Below are 21,165 nucleotides of genomic sequence, written 5' to 3'. Positions count from 1 at the left end.
CTGCTGACCCCTTGCCCATATCCTCCCTCGGGCCTGGAACTCCTTCCTCTTAAAGAACTTTCTCCCCCAGTTTAAAACCTTACGAAAATCACCTCTCCTCCAAGAGGCCTTCCCTGATTATGCCCTCTTTTCCCTTTCTCTCCCTTCTGTGTCGTCTACGCACTTTGATTTGTACCCTTTAGGCACTAGATATTCATCCCAGCCTGAATCCCATGGCAGTTACATCCAGGTCTGGAATTTATTTTAATGTCTCTCTCCCTCTAGACAGTGAGCTCCTTGTGGGCTGAGGCAGTGTCTACCAAATCTCTTGTAGTGTGCTCTCCCAAGTGCTTAGTACAGTGCTCTGCCCAAAGTAAGCACTCAGTTAACACCAGTGATTGATAAATATTGGTGAGAACTGGTCTAAATGTTGTGGTCCTTGTTATTTTGGAATGTCTGTTGGACTGACATCCTTAACTGGAAAAAATGGCTGCCGCAGGTCTAAAGTTAGATGTGTTGGTGACTGTGACAGGTGTGCTTGGATATATAGTGGTACAACGTAGATGTCTTATTCACAATTTTAAATTATTTCTTAAATCGAAGCAAAATTTCAGGAGGTACATTTTTTTGTTTCAGAACTGTGCGAAAGTAACTTTATAATTTCAATGTATTGATTTAGACAGCAGAAATGAATGAGCGCTTGCAGAAGATGGGAGAAAGTTCCCTAAGAAATTTTACTATGGATACAGAAACCAGTTTGTACAATTTTGAAGGTGAAGATTATAGAGAAAAACAAAAGGTAACTCATTTTTTTCCTAAATAAAACAATGTCAAGCTGAGCACTTGTTTAAAAGAGTTGACAAGCCTACAATCTGTTTTTTACTTTTTCTACCCAACAGTTAGGAGAGAGATTAAACCAGAAATCTGGGATGTCACTTTGCTTTTTGTAAATATAAAGTCTTAGAACTTTGTGAACTGGTTTGATCAATATTAGTTTTTTCCTTTTTTTTTTTTTAAACAGAACTAGAAGTCATTGGGCCTCACAGCAGTCTAGTGCTGATCCGTTATATTTTTTGGATCAAATTGGGTAGTTTCTCGACTTAGCGGGTAACTAGCCATGCCCAGAGTAATTTAAAACGCTGAAGTAGATGGGGAAGCAGCATGGCTTATTGGATAGAGCACGGTCCTTAGGAGTCAGAAGGACCTGGGTCCTGATCCCGGCTCTGCCACTTTGCTCTGTGACTTTGGGCAAGTCACTTCCCTGGCCCTCATTTCTCTCATCTGAAAAATGGGGATTAAGACTGTGAGCCCCATGAGGGACAGAGACTATGACCAACCCGATTTGCTCGTATCCACCCCAGTGCTTAGTACAATGTCTGGCACATAGTAAACGCTTAACAAATACCATAATTATTATTATGATTATCCTGCCATTCTGGGCTCGTCCATGCTCTGGCACCTGTGGTCCTCAGACCCCTTTGACTTCTCTGAGACCATTACCCTCCCATTGGCACGTTCATCCCATTTCACAAAAACAGAACTGCAAGAAACCAACAGAAGCTGGCAGCTTTTAGCCCAAACAACAGAGGCCTTTTTATTTTCACAGTGGAAGGTAAAAGGATTTATTGTTTTGTTTCACTTGAAAGTTCAGACATTCCAGTACATAGGGGTCTTCCGTATTTATTCCATAATGAAATATTCGTGCAAGGTTTCCCTTCGACTTTGGATACTGATTTTTGGAAACTAATCAGTAAAATACCCATTTGTCTTTACCATCCCACTTATCAGTTGTGGAATTTTTATCTTTCCATACCTGATTATGATAAAGCAGTGAAGCAGCATGGCCCCTTAGGGAAGCGGCATGGCCTAGTGGAAAGAGCACAGGACCTGGGTATGAGAGGACCTGGGTTCTAATCCCAGCTCCACCCCTTGCCTGCTATGTGACCTTGGACAGGTCACTTGAATTCTTTGGACCTCAGTTCTTCACCTTTAAATGAGAATTAAATCTTTCTCCACCTTAGATTGTGAGCACCATGTGGGACAAGGACTTTGTCCAATCTTGTCATGTTGTGTCTATCTCAGTACTTAGTCCAGGGCCCAGTACACAGTAAAAGCTTAACAAGAGAAGAAGCATGGCATAGTGGATAGACCATGGGCCTGAGAGTCAAAAGGTTATGGATTCCATTAGCTGCTCTGCCCCTTGTCTGCTCTGTGACCTTGGGCAAGTCACTTCACTGGGCCTCAGTTTTCTCATCTGTACAATGAAGATTGAGATTGAAAGCCCCGCATGGGACAGGGACTGTGTCCAGCATGATTTGCTTGTGTCCTCCCCAATGGTAAGTACAGTGCCTGGTACATAGTAAGCATTTAACAAATACTGTTGTTATTATTAAGTGAGCCCCACGTGGGACAACCTGATCGCCTTGTTACCCCCAGCACTGAGAACAGTCCTTTGCACATAGTAAGCGCTTAACAAAGACCACGATTTATTTATTTAGAAGCAGCGTGGCTCAGTGGAAGGAGCACGGGCTTTGGAGTCAGAGGTCATGGGTTCAAATCCTGGCTCTGCTACTTGTCAGCTGTGTGACTGTGGGCAAGTCACTTAACTTCTCTGTGCCTCAGTTACCTCATCTGTAAAATGGGGATTGACTGTGAGCCCCACCTGGGACAACCTGATTCCCCTGTGTCTACCCCAGCGCTTAGAACAGTGCTCGGCACATAGTAAGCGCTTAACAAATACCAACATTATTATTATGAAGTACCATAAAAAAGCATAAAAATAAAAGCAAAAAATCAAATATTTCATTATTACAAATCAAACATTTATTAAATGCTGTACAAAATACTAAGCTAAAGCAGTGAACCAAGAAAAGAAAATAAACTAACACAAGGATATATTAGGTTTTTTTATGGTATTTGTTAAGCGCTTACTGTGTACCAGGCACTGTACTATGCACTGGACTAGATACACGCTAATCAGGTTGGGCCCAGCCCATGTCCCACATGGGGCTCATGGTCTTAATCTCCATTTTACAGATGAGGTAACGGAGGCCCAGAGAAGTGAAGTGACTTGCCCACGGTCACACAGGAAGCAACTGGCAAATCGGGATTAGAACCCGGGTCCTCTGACTCCCAGGCCTCATAGGTGGTGAGATGTGGGCTCACAGCCTAGAAGGAAAAGGTCGGACAGGTGCAATGAAAAGAATATAATCCAATCACCATTAGACCCTGATAAAAATCAAATAAAATTGTCACCACAATAAAATAAGCCAACAAAACAGTATTTGGAGGAACGCAATCTTCCAGCAGCTTGCAGGCCCAGGCTGTTAGCCATTTCCTGCCTGGCCTAGTGGATGGAGCACTAATGAGGTGGTAATTATTCTTTTCTCCTATTTTCTCTGAAGGTTTTGCTGGAGCTGTAATTATTTTAACAAATTATCTCTGCAGTCTCTACGTGCTTTAGTTTGAAGAAGTAATTTATTTCTGTTAATGGCTGTCTCCCCCTCTAGACTGTAATCACCCCGTGGGCAGGGACCGTGCCTGCCAGCTCTGTTTTAGCCTATTCTCCCAAGCGCTTAGTGCAGCACGTGGCACACAGGAAGCACTCAAATGATGACGACGATACTATATTTTGGAATTATTGCAGCGGTGTATTTTTCTTTGTTTTGTCTAGCTCAGCATGATGGAATGGATAGAACCTCCTAAACGAGAACGTAAAGCAAATTATGCAGTGGACGCCTATTTTAGAGAGGCTTTACGTGTGAGTGAGCCTAAGATTCCCAAGGTAAAGTCACTACTGTCAATTTTTAGCTGTGTTTTTCTTGTATAACAAAACCGTTAGGTTTAAGTAACTGTCTTGTAGCCTCCTCATCTGTTGAATGTGTTGCTTTTTTTGTAAAGGCCCCGCGACCACCAAAGCAGCCTAATATTCAAGACTTTCAGTTTTTCCCACCAAGATTGTTCGAACTTCTGGAAAAAGAAATTCTCTATTACCGGAAAACAATAGGCTATAAGGTAATTTTCTTTTTTTCCCTCTGTTTTAATCAGTCAGCCAATCAGTTATATTTATTGAGTGCTTACTGTGTGCAGAGCACTGTACTAAGCGCTTGGGAGAATGCAGTGTAACAGAGTTGGTAAGCACATTCCCTCCCCATAATGAGTTCTTCCAAATGTCCACTTAAGAAATATGCTCTTTTGATAAACTGGGTGGGGGGGTGCTCTGTTTCAGTGTCTTTGGAGTAAGTCAGAGAAGTTTTATTCAATGAAATGACTTTAGAATGGTAATGAAGTCTTAGACTTCTGAATTAAGAACAGTGCTCACAAAATGATCTTATTTGAAGATTATCCTGGAGGGTAGTGCAGAAAATAATCTCATGGCATTCCAAAAAAAAATTGTAGTTGGAAGCTGTGTTGTAATTGACCAAAAAAGGTCCCAGGAAATAAGTGATGAATTTTGCCACTAATCTACACCAAGGAATGTACTGAATACAAAAGTTATTTGATAATTTCAATATAAAAACTCTGAAATTATATTTCTGTGAATACTGTAGATTAATAAAGGGCAAAGCTTACATAAAAAGGTGATTTAGGGGGTAGTTTTTTGAGGGCAGAATAAATATTATGATTATTCTGGTAATATAGGTAAAGATCCTTTAAAGAACTTCATTAAATAGAATCATTAAAGAGCTGAATTTTAAGGAAGATGAGATTTTGCATAAAATAATCAAGACATGAAGAATATTAGAAAGTATTATAATAAAATATTCATAAAATATGAATTTCATAGCAAAAGGGAGATAGAATGAAAATGGTAATAATTGGCATTAGCAGAAGTTAAACAGGGAGAGTGAAAATTATTTATGTCTGCAACCTTTGTTTTCTTTAGGATGTAAGCAGCTAGAGAAGGCCAGTTCTTTTTGAATTAGAATCTTTACCCTCTCTGTGAACCCGTGGTTATTGATAAATGCATTTCAGTTGCTGGAGCTAGGTTAAAGACCTCAGAAGTTCCTTAAAATGCTAAAAGTGGAGAAAGATCAGTTGAGGTGAGTGCAGTGACAGCTAATTAAAAAAAAAAAGACAAACATTTTACTAAGGTTTTGAAAAAGAACAAAAAGTCTATGTGATAGTCTCTCTTCGGAACTTGAGAGACAAGCAGTGAGACAAGATCCAGTGTGGTCTACTGGATAGAACATGGGCTCGGCAGTCAGAAGGACCTGAGTTCCAGTCTCCGCTCCGCCACTTATCTGCTGTGTGACCTGGGGCAAGTCGTTCCACTTCTCTGGCCCTCAGTTACCTCATCTGTCAAATGGGGATTAAGACTGGAGCCTCACGCGGGAAATGGACTGTGTCCAACCCGATGATCTGGTATCTAGCCCAAAGCTTAGTGTAGTGTCTGACACATAGTATACTAGTATACTTCAGACTCTTTTATTCAGACCTAACTTTGCTTGGGTTCGTGGTTCTAGTGACTGTTCCCCTGGGCTTCTGGGAGAGCTGCTTACCTGCCTGTTGAGAGATCTGGAAACTTCTCATCTCCCCCCCTGCTTCTAGCTGTGCTTAAACGTCTCTAAATGTCTAAAAAGGACTGGTTCTGTTTCCCCTGGAAGGAAAAGGAACAATCTGTCCATCCATCAGAAGTATTATTGACTGCCTACTGTGTACAAAGGATACTACTAAACTCTCAGGTTGTCTTGTCTTCTGCTGTGGTCATCTTCGACCTATACCAACTCCTGGATACATCTCTCCCGGAACGCCCCACTCTCCATTTGCAGTCGTTCTGGTCATGTATCCATAGAGTTTTCTTGGTAAAAATACAGAAGTGGTTCACCATCACCTTCTGCACAGTAAACTTGAGTCCTCGACTCTCTCCCGTGCCCCTGCTGCCCAGCACAGATGAGTTTTACTCACGGGCTAGCCATTGGCCAAGCTAGGAGTGGAATGGGTAGGCCTCTGCTTGACTCTCCCTCCCGTAGCCGAGACTGGTGGAGTCCTGGAAACTCTCCAGGTGTGATCCTGAGAGGGAGGTCAAGCACCTAGGTTACCACAACAGAATTAGCAGACATAATGCCTGCCCTCAAGTAGCTTACTGTCCAGTGGGACTCTATGGCCACACCTGCCTTCCATTTCACTCAAGTGTGTTTGTTCTTAGATTAACAGACAGAGTTGAGTTAAAATCAAGTTAGTGAAATACTTCATCTAAATATATTTAAACCAGAGGACCTGATAAAGTCCGTTGAAAAATTATAGAGGAAGTGGCAGAAGAGAATGACAAGCTTTTTTCGAAGACACTGAGAAAAATGTGAAAGCGATTTATAAAAAAATGAAGGCAGTGAGATGAAAGAAGAATACAGGCAAATTGCAGGTTAAATATGCTGGATAGAATAAAGTAGTTCCTCATAAAATCGTGCACTCAGAACCTCGACTCTGAGAGGTTACATGGTTCAGTTCCTTCTCTCCAGGCTGGTAAATAACTAAACCATTTGAAACTGACAGATGTCACTATGGGGATAAAAACTCCTCAGCCTCATTTGGTATACCACTTCAAGGTTTTGTGATATTTGCCAAATATACAGAAATACTGTCATGTCCAACTGATTATTTTCTTGTTTTAAATGTAGTCCATTTTCACCTGAAGGATTTTTACCAACTTGCAGAACAATTGGCCAGCTTTCTTCCCATTAAATCCTTTACAAATTTTGAAGATGGTTATTAAAGCTTCTTATTTTTCTCTTTGAGCCAAACACCCCTAAATCCTTTAATCAGTCATTGTTCATTGAGTGCGTATTCTGTGCAGAGCACTGTATTGAGTGCTTGGGAGAGTACACTACAACAATAAAGAGACACATTGGGAGATTCTGGTCTCATAGCCACAGTGAAAGTTGGATATTACAACACCTTTAGAGACATTTTACTTGGTGTGAAATGGCTGGCATATTGTTACCAAGCCAAGAGAAGCAGCATGGCCTAGTGGGTAGAACATGGACCTGGGAGTCAGAAAGACCTGGGTTCTAATCCTGGCTCCACCATTTGTCTGCTGTGGGACCTTGGGCAAGTAATTTCACTGGTCTGTGCCTCGGTTACCTCATCTGTAAAATGGGGATTGAGACCGCGAGCCCCATGTGGGACAGGGACTGCGACCAACCCAAGTTGCTTGTATCCACCCCAGTGAATAGTGCACAGTGCCCGGTACATAGTAAGTGCTTAAAAAATATTGCCTGTTTACTTGTTTTGTTGACTGTCTCCCCACTTCTATCCTGTAAACCTGGTGTAGGTAGGGATTGTTTCTCTTTATTGCTGAATTGTACTTCGGAAGCACTTAGTACAGTGCTCTGCACAGAGTAAGTGCTCAGTAAATACAATTGAATGAATGGGAGTGTATCCATGGAGTTTTCTTGGTAACAATATGGAAGTATCCTGCCTGTTTTTGCTGCCTAATATTTCCCGGGTCCAGCCCCTTTTCTGCAGCCAAATTGCCACCCACCAACTACAAATTTAGGACAGGCTGGGGTCTCCTCGGTGCCGGTTCCCGGGGAGGCAGCATGGGCAGCTGCCCGGTGGGCAGCGGTGATGCCGGAAGGTGCCCTGAGGCTTTTTGTCTCCCCACTTTTTGCTTTCCCAGTAAGTGGTGCAAAGCAGGATAGGAGGAAGAATGCGGTATTCCTGATTTGAAAGGAATAGCGAAGTGGTTGAAGCTGAATCCTGTAGCAAGCAGACCCCGGTTTATTTAAGGCTGAGGAAAACCGTAGGACATGCTGACATCCATGCTGACATCTTTAATAAAATAAGTTTTAAAAATGGATCTCAACAGTGGCTAAATGGAGAAGGTTGTATAACCCTTGTGAGTTCTGATAGTGCATCAGAGAGGGCAATGGATTTTGCAGAGGTGGAACTTAGTTTGCACGAGCCGACTTGTGCTTACTGCTTTCATTTTCTGTGCCATCACATTTAATTCAGCCCTCCATATTTTTGTGAAATACTTGCTAAGGTTCCAAAAAGAAATAAAAACAAAACAAAAAAAAGGCCTTCAATGTGGAACTTTCCATCCAGCTTTCCTCAGTCTTCTGACCAGGAATCTAAATCACATTTGAAAAGTCTTATTTCACAAGGTACTTTTTAGATAGTGCGGCGTTAGTGTATTATTGACTGAGCGGAAGCTTGACCTAGTGGTTAGAACCCGGGCCACTAGACAGGGTCAGATCCATCTCAGCTAGTCAGTTTTGTGAGGACTCCCAGCTGGTGTGTGATGACATCACATCAGGTTACATTGATGGCAATGGGCGATGCCAGGGGAGAGTGTAAAAGTGAGAAGGAAAGGAAGGGAGAGCGGGAGAGGGAGGAAGCGTTCGTGTGTCTGGAATGTCCATTCATTCAGTCGTACTTATTGAATGCTTACTGTGTGCAGAGCACTGTACTAAGTGCTTGGAATGTACAATTTGGCAACAGAGACAATCCCTGCCCAACAACGGGCTCACAGTCTAAAAGGGGGAAACAGACAGCTAAACAAAATGAGTAGTCAGGCAGCAATACCATCAAAATAGAATCATAGATGTATGCACATCATAAATACAGTAGAGAAATAATATATGCAAATATACACAAGTGCTGTAGGGAGGGGAAGGGGCTAGAGCAGAGGGAGGGAATAGGGGCAATTGTGAGGAGAGGGGGCAGAGAGAAAGGGAACCCTCAGTCTGGGAAGGCCTCCTGGAGGAGGTGAGCTTTCAGTAGGGCTTTGAAGAGGGGAAGAGAGTTAGTTTGGCAGATGTGAGGAAGGAGGGCATTCCAGGTCAGCAGTAGGATGTGAGCTAGAGGTCGGCGGTGGGACAGGTGCGAACGAGGGGCTGTGAGGAGGTTAGTGGCTTAGGAGTGGAGTGTATGGGGTAGGCTGTAGAAGGAGATAAGGGAGGTGAGGGAAGAGGGGGCAAGGTGATGGAGAGCTGTGAAGCCAAGAGTGAGGAGTTTTTGCTTCATGTGAAGGTTGATAGGCAACCACGGGAGGATTTTGAGGAGGAGAATGACATGCCCAGAGTGTTTCAGCAGAAAGATAATCTGGGGAGCGAAGTGAAGTATAGACTGAAATGGAGAGAGACAGGAAGATGGGGGATCAGAAAGGAGGCTGATGTAGTAGTCCAGTCGGTATATTATGAGAGATTGTACCAGCAAGGTAGCAGTTTGGGTTGAGAGGAAAGGGCAGATCTTGGCGATGTTGTGAAGGTGAGACCGGCAGGTTTTGGTGATGGATTGGATGTGTGGGGTGAATGAGAGAGCAGTGTCAAGGATGACACCAAGGTTGCGGGCCTGTGAGACGGAAAGGATGGTCGTGCCATCCACAGTGATGGGAAAATCAGGGACAGGAGAGGGTTTGGGAGGCAATTTAAGGAGCTCAGTCTTGGACATGTTGAGTTTTAGGTGGCGGGCGAACAACCAGGTGGAGACTTCCTGAAGGCAGGAGGAGATAGGAGCCTGGAGGAAGGGAGAGAGAACAGGGGAGGACATGTAGATTTGGGTGTCATCTGTGTAGAGATGATAGTTGAAGCCATGGGAGCGAATGAGTTCACCAAGGGAGTGAGTATAGATGGAGAACAGAAGGGGACAAAGAATAATAATGTTGGTATTTGTAAAGAACTGACCCTTGGGGAACCCCTCTAGCACAAGTCCTGCCCCATAACAGATTATGCCACCAGGGCAGGTGGACCAGTTTACCGAATTCCCAAGGACACGATTGGCTTCTCTAGCAGCGCACTCGGCAGTCCAAGAAGCTTTTTCCACCTCCCCAGACCAAGCAGCAGGGCCCCATGAAGGGCGGGTCAACCGGCTGGCTGGCCGGCTGAGGGAGCAGAAGCCAGCCACTTAGCTAGTGGACCAGCAAATCAGCTCATTACCCCTTTCAACCAGTAGCGTGCCCCCGTGTTGGCTATCTCCTTTCATATTTGTCGGGCACTTACTGTGTGCAAGACACTACTAAGCGTTTGGGAGAGTACAATATAACAATAAATGGACACACTCCCTGCCCACAACAAGCTTATAGTCTAGAGGACTCTAGTGGCTGTCGCCACTCTGACGTGAGAGGAAAAGCAAACCAGCATAAGATAAGAAGCACAGGTCCAGGAGTCAGAGCATCTGGGGGCTTGTCCCAGCTCCACCACGCTGTCAGCTGTGTGTGACCTTAGGCAAGTTACTTTTCTTCTCTGGGCCTCAGTTCCCTCATCTGTAGAAGTGGGGATTGAGATTGTGAGCCTCATGTGGCACATGGACAGTGTCCTATCTGATTAGCTTGGGCTTCACCCCGTGCTTAACTTAGTACAGTGCCTAGCACGTAGTAAGTGCTTAGCAAATGCCATCAAGAAAAATGGTAGGAAAGGAATTCAGGAGTTCGGGAAGGATTCCCTGGGGCATTCGTGTGCCCAGAGGAAGGGGAGAGCGAGATGGTCTCAGCGGGCAGGGAGAACACAGGTGTCCGGGACCTCAGATTGGATGGGAACAGCTAATTGGTGAGCACAGTTTTCTTTTTTTAATGGTGTTTGTTGAGCGCTTATTATGTGCCAGGCACTGGATTAATGAAAAGTAAAGCCCCAGCAAACTCAGAGTGATTGGGTGGCATGTAGATAGGGATTAGATCCATCGGAGCATCACTGGATTTCTTGAACTACTGTGAATTCTTTCAAGTGGTCACAGGCATTTTCTTTGAAAAGGGACTTGGTTATCTATGGGTGCTTTTGACTTGATATTGAAAAACATTTGAAGAAGTCTGTAAATGTGGGGCTCTCTTAATGCCTGGAAAGAAATATGAAGTGCCTGTGGTTATGTGGTTCAACCCAATTGTATCCTCAAGTAATTCAGAACTTGGTACCTAGAATGACCTGAGTTCTAATCCCAGCTCTGCCACTTGTCTGCTGTGAGGCCTTGAGCAAGTCACTTCACCTCTCTATGCCTCATCTGTAAAATAGGGATTAAGACTGGGAGCCCCATGTAGGACAGGGACTGTGTCCAACCTGATATGCTTGTATCTAGCCCAGTGCTTAGTACAGTGTCTGGCACATAAGGGCTTAACAAATACTACAGTTATTTTTGCTAAGTATTGATACAAACTAATGATGTTGGACATGGTCCATGTCCCACATGGGGCTCCCAGTCTTAATCCCCATTTTCCAGATGAGGGAACTGAGGCAACAGAGAAGCAAAGTGATTTGCCCAGGGTCACCCAGCAAACAAGTAGCAGAGCAAGGATTAGAATCCAGGTCCTTCTGACTCCCAGGCCTGTGCTCTTATCCATTAAGCAGGCTGCTTTGGGCATTCTTATCTTTTTCCCTGAGCTGTCTGATTAGTCTGCCAATCTTCCAGTTTGGCCCATCAGCCTGCCAACCATAGAGCAGGGTTGTATTCACAAATGGGCCAGACCTGCAGGGAGCGGAGGGGGTGTCATTGTAGGAGGGGAATTGCTTGCTCCATCCGGTCGTGCGCAAGGGCGGCATTGGGTTAAGGGTCAGGGGGTCGGGCTTGTAGTGGTGGCACTCAGAACCATTGGGGAGGGGGTTTCTCATCGTGGGGTGGGATGAGACCACCGTGATTTGATGGCCCCTAACCTTCATCGTCATGGGTCTCTGGAGAAATCTTGCTCTCTATCCAGTAGCTAAGTTGTATTACCTCTTTCTGAACTCTTCTTGTATTAAAAGCTCCACTGGAAATTTTTAAGTCGTTGGGAGGGGTACCTGGAAAATTGTACCCTTTTGATAATCGTATGCATTTTCCTCATAAAACATAGATGTTGATGTTTTTTCCTAGTGACATTTCTTAAAGAAAATATTATTAACGTATAACATAACTTCTGCAATCTGCTACTGAATTGCTCATGAATATTTAACAGCAGAATCTCTAAAATTGAAGACTTCTTAATTGACAGAAAATGTAAAGCCAAGGTAGACGATTTAAATCAAATGTCAGCAACTTGGATTGCTATTGAATTTAAGGATCTATTAAACCATAAAAACATGTATATAAGTTGAATATTGAACTTTAACATTCAAAGCGAGAACATTTATTGATTACATTTTATTCTTAATTCACGCATTTGTATTTTGCCGCAGAGCATTTGGTATAGATAATCACATTTTTCGATTTAAACTCACTCCTTCCTGAAATTGAAGGTATATTGCCTGGAGTCTGGATAAAATTTTTTTATTATAAATGCCTGTTGGTTTGTTTGATTGTGAAATCAAACTTGGCACTTGCTGAGACATCTAAATGCAAAGTTTAGGGTGCGTAGCAGTTTTGGAAATGTACGTGTGTATCTGAAAAATGGAAACATATTATCTGCCAGAATTGGGCTCCTTTTAAGATTTAAGGTTAGTATTTATTTGAGTTAGCATATTGAATGCATTCCATGTTTGATGAAACAGTTGAGGTTGATTAACTAAGCCCCGACTAAGCCCCCCTTTTCCTCAACTCCCCTCCCCTCCCCATTTACCTACTCACTCCCTTTGTTCTACCCCCTCCCCACCCCACAGCACTTATGTATATGTATATATATGTACAAATCTATAATTCTGTTTATATTAATGCCTGTTTACTTGTTTTGATCTGAATATATCTATAATTCTATTCACTTATATTGATGCTATTGAAGCCTGTTACTTGTTTTGATGTCTGTTTCCCCCCTTCTAGACTTTCTTCATTGCTGAATTGTACTTTCCAAGCGCTTTGTACAGCGCTCTGCACACAGCAAGCGCTCAATAAATATGATTGAATGAAATGAATAATGTACTATGCAGAAAGCATACTTAGGGAGAAGTTTCATAAACCTGTTGGAAAATATGAGCGTCGGTATAAAAATTGTCAAAAATGAGTCGTTTGAGGCAATGCCAAAACAGAAGAAGGTTAGAATGAGTTCAGAGTTCAGAACTTACCGTTAATAGTTTTTAACCACATAAATGATACCCCATAATTACATCTGGCATGATTTTCATGTATTTTTAAAGTTAGGTCTTATGTCCTGTAAAGTGAGTAAATCCTCTATAGTCTATGTTTCTTGGAGGTATCACTTTTCCAGGCTAGAAACTGCCCTTAAGAAATAGAGTTTTCATATGGAAATGCATGGTGTTGCCTTTGGTGCTTGAAGATAATGTCTGTAATGGTGAAGTTTACCAATGGATGGGTGTGTGTATGTAGGGCGGGCTTAAAAGGTCAGGGCAGGACCCATACCCTCCCTTCCACCCTGTAACACACCCAACTGGCCTCATGTAACCCAGCATGTAGTGCTGAAACCCCCAGAGCGAGCTCACCGTGGGCAGGGAACGTGTCCGCTAATTATGCTGTACTGTCTTCTCCCAAGCACTTAGTACAGTACTCTGCACATAGTAAGCGTTCAGTAAATGCGACTGATTGATAGAGATCAAAATCCTCTCAAAACTACTGCTCCTCAAGAATAGCTCCTTTCTTATTTGCAGTATTTAGATCTCTGAGCCCATTAAGGGACAGAGTCCGTGTCTAATTCCCACCTGGGCACTCTTTTCCAGTGCTTAGTACAGTGCTCTGCACACAATAAGTGCTTAATAATTATGACTACTCCCCGGCAGGTCTGACAGGTATATCTCAGGAGTTTTCCGTCCTCTAGGCGGCTTTGCTTTCCTGAAACACTTTCTCTGCCCCTTGTTTTTCGTTGTCCCAACTAAAACGAAGTTTCATCATCATCATAATAATAATCTGGGTACTTGCTAAGTGCTTGCTATATGCCAAGCACTGTCCTAAGCAGAGGGATAGGTACAAGTTCATTAGGTTGGACACAGTTAGTTCCTGTCCCAGTCTTCATCTGTTTTACAGATGAGATAGGCCCAGAGAAGTGAAGTGACTTGCCCAAGGTCACACAGCTGACACGTGATAGAGTCTGGATTAGAACCCAGATTAGATCCGCCCTTTCCTCTCCACCCAAACGGCTACCTTACTATTACGGGCTCTCGTTATATCCCGGCTAGACTACTGTGTCAGCCTTCTCTCTGACCTCCCTTCCTCCTCTCTCGCCCCGCTCCGGTCTATTCTTCACTCCGCTGCCCGGCTCATCTTCCTGCAGAAACGATCTGGGCATGTCACTCCCCTTCTTAAACAACTCCAGTGGTTGCCTATCGACCTCCGCTCCAAACAAAAACTCCTCACTCTAGGCTTCGAGGCTCTCCATCACCTTGCCCCTTCCTACCTCTCCTCCCTTCTCTCTTTCTACCGCCCACCCCGCACGCTCCGCTCCTCCGCCGCCCACCTCCTCGCCGTCCCTCGGTCTCGCCTATCCCGCCGTCGACCCCTGGGTCACGTCCTCCCGCGGTCCTGGAACGCCCTCCCTCCTCACCTCCGCCAAACTGATTCTCTTTCCCTCTTCAAAACCTTACTTAAAAATCACCTCCTCCAAGAGGCCTTCCCAGACTGAGCTCCTCTCCCCCTCTACTCCCTCTGCCATCCCCCCTTTACCTCTCCGCAGCTAAAGCCTCATTTTCCCCTTTTCCCTCTGCTCCTCCACCTCTCCCTTCCCATCCCCACAGCACTGTACCCGTCCGCTCAACTGTATATATTTTCGTTACCCTATTTATTTTGTTAATGAATTGTACATCGCCTTGATTCTATTTAGTTGCCATTGTTTTTACGAGATGTTCTTCCCCTTGACGCTGTTTAGTGCCATTGTTCTTGTCTGTCCGTCTCCCCTGATTAGACTGTAAGCCCGTCAAACGGCAGGGACTGTCTCTATCTGTTGCCGACTTGTTCATCCCAAGCGCTTAGTACAGTGCTCTGCACATAGTAAGCGCTCAATAAATACTATTGAATGAATGAATGAACCCAAGTCTTTCTGACTCCTAAGCCTAGGCTTTATATTAAACCAGCTGCTTCTACCATTGTGCTAGCATCTGTTCTCCACGCCCCACCAAGTGCATATTAATACTGACATAGCTTCAGAGTAATACATTCGGTTATTTGTTTGTGATTTTTTTTCTTGGGGAAATGCCTGTATAAATCAATCAATCATATTTATTGAGTGCTTACTGTATGCAGAGCACTGTATTGCGTGTTGGGGAGAGTACAGTAGAAGAGAGTCAGTAGATAATGAGCGTATCATCTAGAGAACTTCGACTATAGGGTAGATAAATTTGGTGATTTTTCTTCCTCCATTTTCCATGCCCCTTTTCTTTTCTTTTTTTTGGTCCTTTTTTTCACCACTCTCTTCCTTTCCCTTCAGTTGGTCTCCTGGCTTGTTTCTTCCTGTCTCCTACTGAATTTTGCCTTTCATTATTCCGTCCATTTCTTTAGTCCCTCTCCTTACTATCATTATATTATTGCCTTTTTCCTTCTCTGTCAGTGTTTTTCTATGCCTTCCTCAGTCAATCGTTGGTATTTATTGAGCACTTATCATGTGCAGAGCATTGTACTAAGCACTTAGGTGAGTACAATACAACAGAGTCAGTAGATTCCCCACTCAAAAGGAGCACTCCTCTGTTTCTGAATTTCTCTGACCCTCCCTGGATGCCTCACGTCTCTGTTTCCTTCAGTGTCTTGCAGCTTCTCCTCTAAAGCCCTACATGGACCTAACCCAGATCTTAGGTAACCAAGCACACGATTTCATGTGTTCCCAAACCTGAAGCCCTCTTGGATTCAGATTGGGTTCAGTGTCCTAGCTAGGTCCCTGATGCCCTTTGTTTTTAAAGCCGTTTGGCCTGAAGCGCTTAGTACAGTGCCCTGCACACAGAAAGTGTATCAATAATTAAACAATAATGAATAAATAATTATGGAACGGTACTGGGGTGGATACAGATTAATTGGATTAGACACAGTGTCTGTCTCACCTGAAGCTCACAGTCTAATTAGGAGGGAGTAAGATTTAATCCCCATTTTACAGATGAAGAAATTGAGGCACAGAGAAGTGAAGTGACTTGCCCACAATCACCCAGCAGATTGAAGAAGGGGCATTAGAACCTAGGTCCTCTGATTCTCAGGCCTGGGTTTTTCCCCCAGATCCTGCTGCTTCTCAGATTACCAGGATGGATGATTCCCAGGCCCGGGCTCTTTCCACTAGGCTGCATCGCTTCTCGGGTTACCGCTGATGGATCGATTGATGGCTGCAGCTTGGTGGTATCAGCCTCATTTCCAGAAGCGCTGTTTTGTGTATATTTGGCAGGGGTTCCCCACTTTACTGGGACCACAACCCCCAGTAACCTACGAATGCAACCATACATGCTCCTTGGGAGTGAGGTATGGGCCCCGCTCTAGTTTGGCTCAGGCTATCTTCCCGTCTGGGCTGGACTTGGATACCAAGATTTTGGCCTCTCTGCTTAGGATGGGATCGTGGATGGGCAGTGGAGAGGAAGCAAGGGAATTTCCAGCCTATAAACTACTTTATGACCCACTTTCTCACCTTAACAGTCATCCACTCTGCCCTCCTCTCTTCCTCTGCTTCTCTTTTGTGCACTGTTATTCTCCTTTAGCTGCTCTCTCCTCCCTCACACACAGTTTCTAGCCATACACCTGTAAAGTTCTTCTTTTCTTATCCCATTTTCCCCTCAGGCACTTTTACCCCCTTGTTTGGCTTGGATGGGAAGAAGGGAGCTCAGTTTCTTATTGAAAGAGTGAGGCCATGCAGCTAATCAGTAAGACTGACTTGTGAGGCCAAGCCAAGGCAGGATGAGTCCCTCTCAAATGCGGGTATTTTCTCTGCAAGAATTTCTTATTGTCATGGCTGAAAGTCAGGCCAAACAGGCTGGAACTTGGCTCTCATAAAAGCAGAAAGACTGGAATTTCCATTCTAGTTGTGGAAGCGATTTGCCGGCGGTGGCAGCATCCTATTTAGCTGGCAGGGAAGGATGCCGTGGGTTATGGAGGGGCATTGGTACCAGGGAGAGACAGCATGGCCTGATGTTCCGTCTGTACAATCAAATTCCTCTTCTTGGTCCCCTGGTTAGTCAGTTGCATTTATTGAGCGCTTACAGGGTGCAGAGCACTGTACTAAGTGCTTGGGAGAGTACAATAGAACAATAAACAGGCACATTCCCTGCCTACAATGAGCTTACAGTCTAAAGGGGGTGCAGACATTATTAGAAATAAACTACAGATATTTACATAAGAGCTGAGGGACTGGGAGGAGGGGTGAAAAGAGGGAGCAAGCCTGGGAGACCCAAAAGGGAGTGGAAGAAGAGGAAAAGCGGAGCTAGCCTGGGAAGGCCTCTGTGCCTTCAATAAGGCTTTGAGTGGGGGATAGTCATTGTTGAGTGGGGGAGCGTGTTTCAGGGCAGAGGCAGAACATGGGCAAGAGGTCGGTGGCAAGATAGATGAGATTGAAGTTAATTGAGAAGGCTGGCATTAGAGGAGCGAAGCATGCGGGCTGAGTTGTAGTAGGAGAGTAGCAAGGTGAGGTAGGAAGGGGCAAGGGGATTGAGTATTTAAAGCCAATGGTGAGGAGTTTTTGTTGGGTGTGAAGGTGGCTGGGCAACCACTGGAGTTTCTTGAGGGGTGGGGAAATATGAACTGACTGTTTTTGTAGAAAAATGATCCAGGCGTCAGAGTGAAGTATGGGCTGGAGTGGAGGGAATCAGGAGTCAGGGAGGTCGGCAACGAGGCCGATACGGTAATCGAGGCAGGATAGAGGAGGTGGTTGAAGGTGATGCCTTTAGGAGTGCAGTCCCGGGCTGTGTAGCACCTCCCAAATAGGGCCTGGCCACGCCAGCCTTCTCATCCATTCAGGGCACCGTTGCCGCTCTGCAACCCCTACCCCGCTCTGAGCCCGGGGTCCGGAGCGAGAGGTGATTTGGTTCCACTTGCTTGCCCCTCTTCCCTCCCTCTACCACCCTTCACTCTGCTGCCACCGTCACCACCATTCCTGGCATTCCAGGGAATAGGAAAGAGCTCTTCCTTGTGGGCAGGGAATGTGGCTACCAACTCTGCGGTGTTGTGCTCTCCCAAGCCCAGAGTCCAGTGCTCTCCACCAGAAATGCTCAATAAATATTCATTCCTTCGTATTTATTGAGCGCTTACTGTGTGTAAAGCATTGTATTAAGCCCTCGGGAGAGTATAGTAGTCCAAGAGACAGACACATTCCTGCCCACAACGATCTCACAGTCTGGAGGGGGAGATAGACGTTAGTATAAATTAAAATTAAAATAAATAAATAAATTACAGATATATGCAGATGTGCTGTGGGGCTGGGAGGGAGGATGAATGAAGGAGCAAGTAAGAGCGGCGCAGAAGGGAGTGGGAGAAGAGAAGAGGAGGGCTTAGTTTGGGAAGGAAGGCTTAGGGACTGATCGATGGTGAGTCTGAGAGGGAGAGGTTGGCCCAGGCCCGTAGGCCTTGCGTGATCTGAACTGTGGGCCCGAGGGTCCAGCGGCCGGCAGGGAGGAAGATCATTTCCCTTTTCTGGAGGTTTTTATCCCCTGCTGTAACAGGCAGGGTCTTGTGTGGGGAGGAGAGGGCCAGCGGGCCCCCAGCCTAGAGCTCTGTCAGTGACGTCATCACGCTGCCCTGCACGCTAGCTGTGACGTCATCGGCTGTCCGCTCAGATCACAAAACCCTGTTCTGTACTGGACAATAGTTTGTAAATCACCCAGTCAATCAGTAGTACTTATTGAGTACTTTTTGCAGAGCACTATACTGAGCACTTGGAGAATGCAACAAATGTGTTTCTTCAGTGGTTATATTGTACTCTCCCAAGCACATAGAACAGTGCTCTTCACATAGTAAGTGCTCAGTAAATTCATTCAGTCGCATTTATTGAGCGCTTACTGGGTGCAATACAATATAGCAGTAAAGTGAGACACTCCCTGCCCATAATGGGCTTACAGTCTGATCGACTGACTGAACAGTTAACACACATGCCCCCTACCCTCAAAGGGCTTCTCATCTAGTGGGGAAAAAAGACACTGAATCCAGTTAGAGGTAGGAGGAAGCAAGAGGATTTTTAAAGCCATTGTCGTTCTTTCCCCATGTCAGCTCCCTCACCACAAGACGCTCATATTCCCGAAAAGAATAAACTCTTTACCTTTCATTTCTCTGGGCTAAAAATTGCCCCATTTCCTTTAGTGTTTTATAACAGAATCTGTTTTCCAGCCCTTTTGTCATTTTTTTACTCATCTCTGCACCCTCCAAATTATCTTCATACTTTATAAGAAGTGCTGATCCAACCTGGATTCAGCTCTCTAATAAGAGTTTGATCTTTCAGTACATCTGAGAACTGCATGGGCTTTTTTTTTTTTTAACACCACCACTTTGCCGATTTGTAGAGGACTTCATCAGCCTTAATGTTATTTCATTTATGAAGATTGATAAGACCAGATACCTGTAATAATAATGTCATAACATCATTTATTCATCATGCAGGTCCCTAGGAATCCCGATCTCCCAAATTCAGCTCAAGCACAAAAAGAAGAGCAGAAGAAGATTGATGAAGCGGAACCTCACACCACAGAAGAGACTGAAGAAAAGGAAAAACTGCTCACCCAAGTAAAGTTTTACAATGTGACAAATGAAAAACTAACAGGAAGATGAATAAAGGAAAGCAAATAGTATACAGGCCTACCCCATGTTATGGCAGGGTTATGGTCATTGAAAACAAAATTAAACTTCCCGTAAACTTCTGCTTGATTAATTAAGAGCCATGTGAGGATCTCTGGAAAAATAATATGTTCTCTGTGCTGTGATGTTAAACATCCCTAAAGTATTGTTTCATCTTTGTTAAAATACTTCAAAGCATAACATCACAGGATATTTCAGTTTTCTTTTATAAATCCTAAAAATAAATCCCTTTCAAAAACTACTAAAACACAAAACATAGTCAAACAATGGAGCTAATACCCTAAACCTATAGGCTGAATTCATTCATTCGTTCGATCATATTTATCAAGTGCTTACTGTGTGCAGAGCACTGTACTAAGTGCTTGGGAAAGTACAATTCAGCATTAAACAATGACAGTCCCTGCCCAAAATGACCTTACAGTCCATGGTCGTTATGGGCAGGGAATGTGTCTACTAATTCTTTTGTACTCTCCACATAGTAAGCGCTCAATAAATACCATCGATTAAACCTAATTATAACATGGTGTAGTTACACAGTAACTGAACCTCTAGGCTGTCTTACAAAGCATGCCATTGTGCAGAATGCACTTTTTTAAATAGTATTTAAGTGCTTATTATGTGCCAGGCACTGTTCTAAGCGCTCACAGCCTTAATTCCTATTTTACAGTAAGTGAGGCCCTGAGAAGTGAAGTGATTTGCCCAAGGTCACATAGACAAGTGGCAGAGCCAGGATGAGACCCCCAGGCTCAAGCCACTAGGCCACGCTGCTTCTGGTATTTCCAGATTAGCTGCATGGTCCTAATCCCCTACCCCACCTCTCACCTCTCCTTAGTTGCCTTTCGGCTTCCCTTCCTTCCATTCATTCCATTCAGTTGTATTTATTGAGCGCTCTGTGTGCAGAGCACTGTACTAAGCGCTTGGGAGAAGACAAAAGGTCAATAAAAAGGCACATTCCCTGCCCATAACAAGCTCCCAGTACGGCCCCCCGATATGGAATTGTGCCGTGTGGTATAGTAGTTTGGTTTTTTATCTCCAGTCTGAGCCACAGCTGCCCATTGTCTCAACCCTCCCTGCCGCTTCCCCTTGGTTGACTTGCAGCCTAGCTTCCCTGCTCCGGCTGGGACCGCCACATCAGAGCAGCGGATCGGGGTAGGTTGGGGAGCCAGCAGACCCTCCAGAGCCTGTGGTGTTCTCCCCCTCCTCCCCGTTTATCCCACCAGGATCCCCGGCACCTTTATCTCTGCAGCCTCCATCAGAAAAGGAAAAGAGGCGAGGTGGGAAGTGGAGGAAATGTTGGCCGTTATGATTGCCATTAAGGTTTAGAATGAATTGAAATGGAGGAGGCCCAAAATGATCCCACAGTACAGTCTGGCACAAAGGGAGATGGAGGGGCGGGGCAGGAGGAAGGTCAGAAAAGCAGCCGGAAACAGGAGAGTTGGGGAGGAGGGGACAGGGAGGGAATTGTCCGACCTGCAGTGAGGGGATGTTACATCGAGAGCTGGATCTACACAACATAAGGTATTGTAGGTCAGCGAAAGGTTTCAACATGTCCCCTGGTTTTAAGTAAAATGGGGTGCTCAGAATCCAAGTATGCCTATGCCATAATAAAGTTACAAAAAACTCCCTGGGTGATTGCAGAGATGTTTCACTAATCTT

The 21,165-nt window shown here is 44.6% G+C and overlaps 1 protein-coding gene across 1 annotated transcript in view; it reads left to right on the top strand.

Moving 5' to 3' along the window:
* Nucleotides 1-21,165, top strand: part of SMARCA1 (SWI/SNF related, matrix associated, actin dependent regulator of chromatin, subfamily a, member 1) — a 100,332-nt gene that overhangs the window by 46,479 nt on the left and 32,688 nt on the right. Inside the window, exons 16-19 of the mRNA XM_029067459.2 lie at nucleotides 659-778; nucleotides 3,653-3,763; nucleotides 3,880-3,993; nucleotides 19,315-19,437. Coding sequence (XP_028923292.1) covers nucleotides 659-778; nucleotides 3,653-3,763; nucleotides 3,880-3,993; nucleotides 19,315-19,437 — 468 coding nt within the window. The remainder of the gene's footprint in view (nucleotides 1-658; nucleotides 779-3,652; nucleotides 3,764-3,879; nucleotides 3,994-19,314; nucleotides 19,438-21,165) is intronic.

Source organism: Ornithorhynchus anatinus, chromosome 6 (genome assembly GCF_004115215.2).
Source record: "Ornithorhynchus anatinus isolate Pmale09 chromosome 6, mOrnAna1.pri.v4, whole genome shotgun sequence".
NCBI lineage: Eukaryota > Metazoa > Chordata > Mammalia > Monotremata > Ornithorhynchidae > Ornithorhynchus > Ornithorhynchus anatinus.
This window is presented reverse-complemented; position numbering and strand designations above follow the sequence as displayed.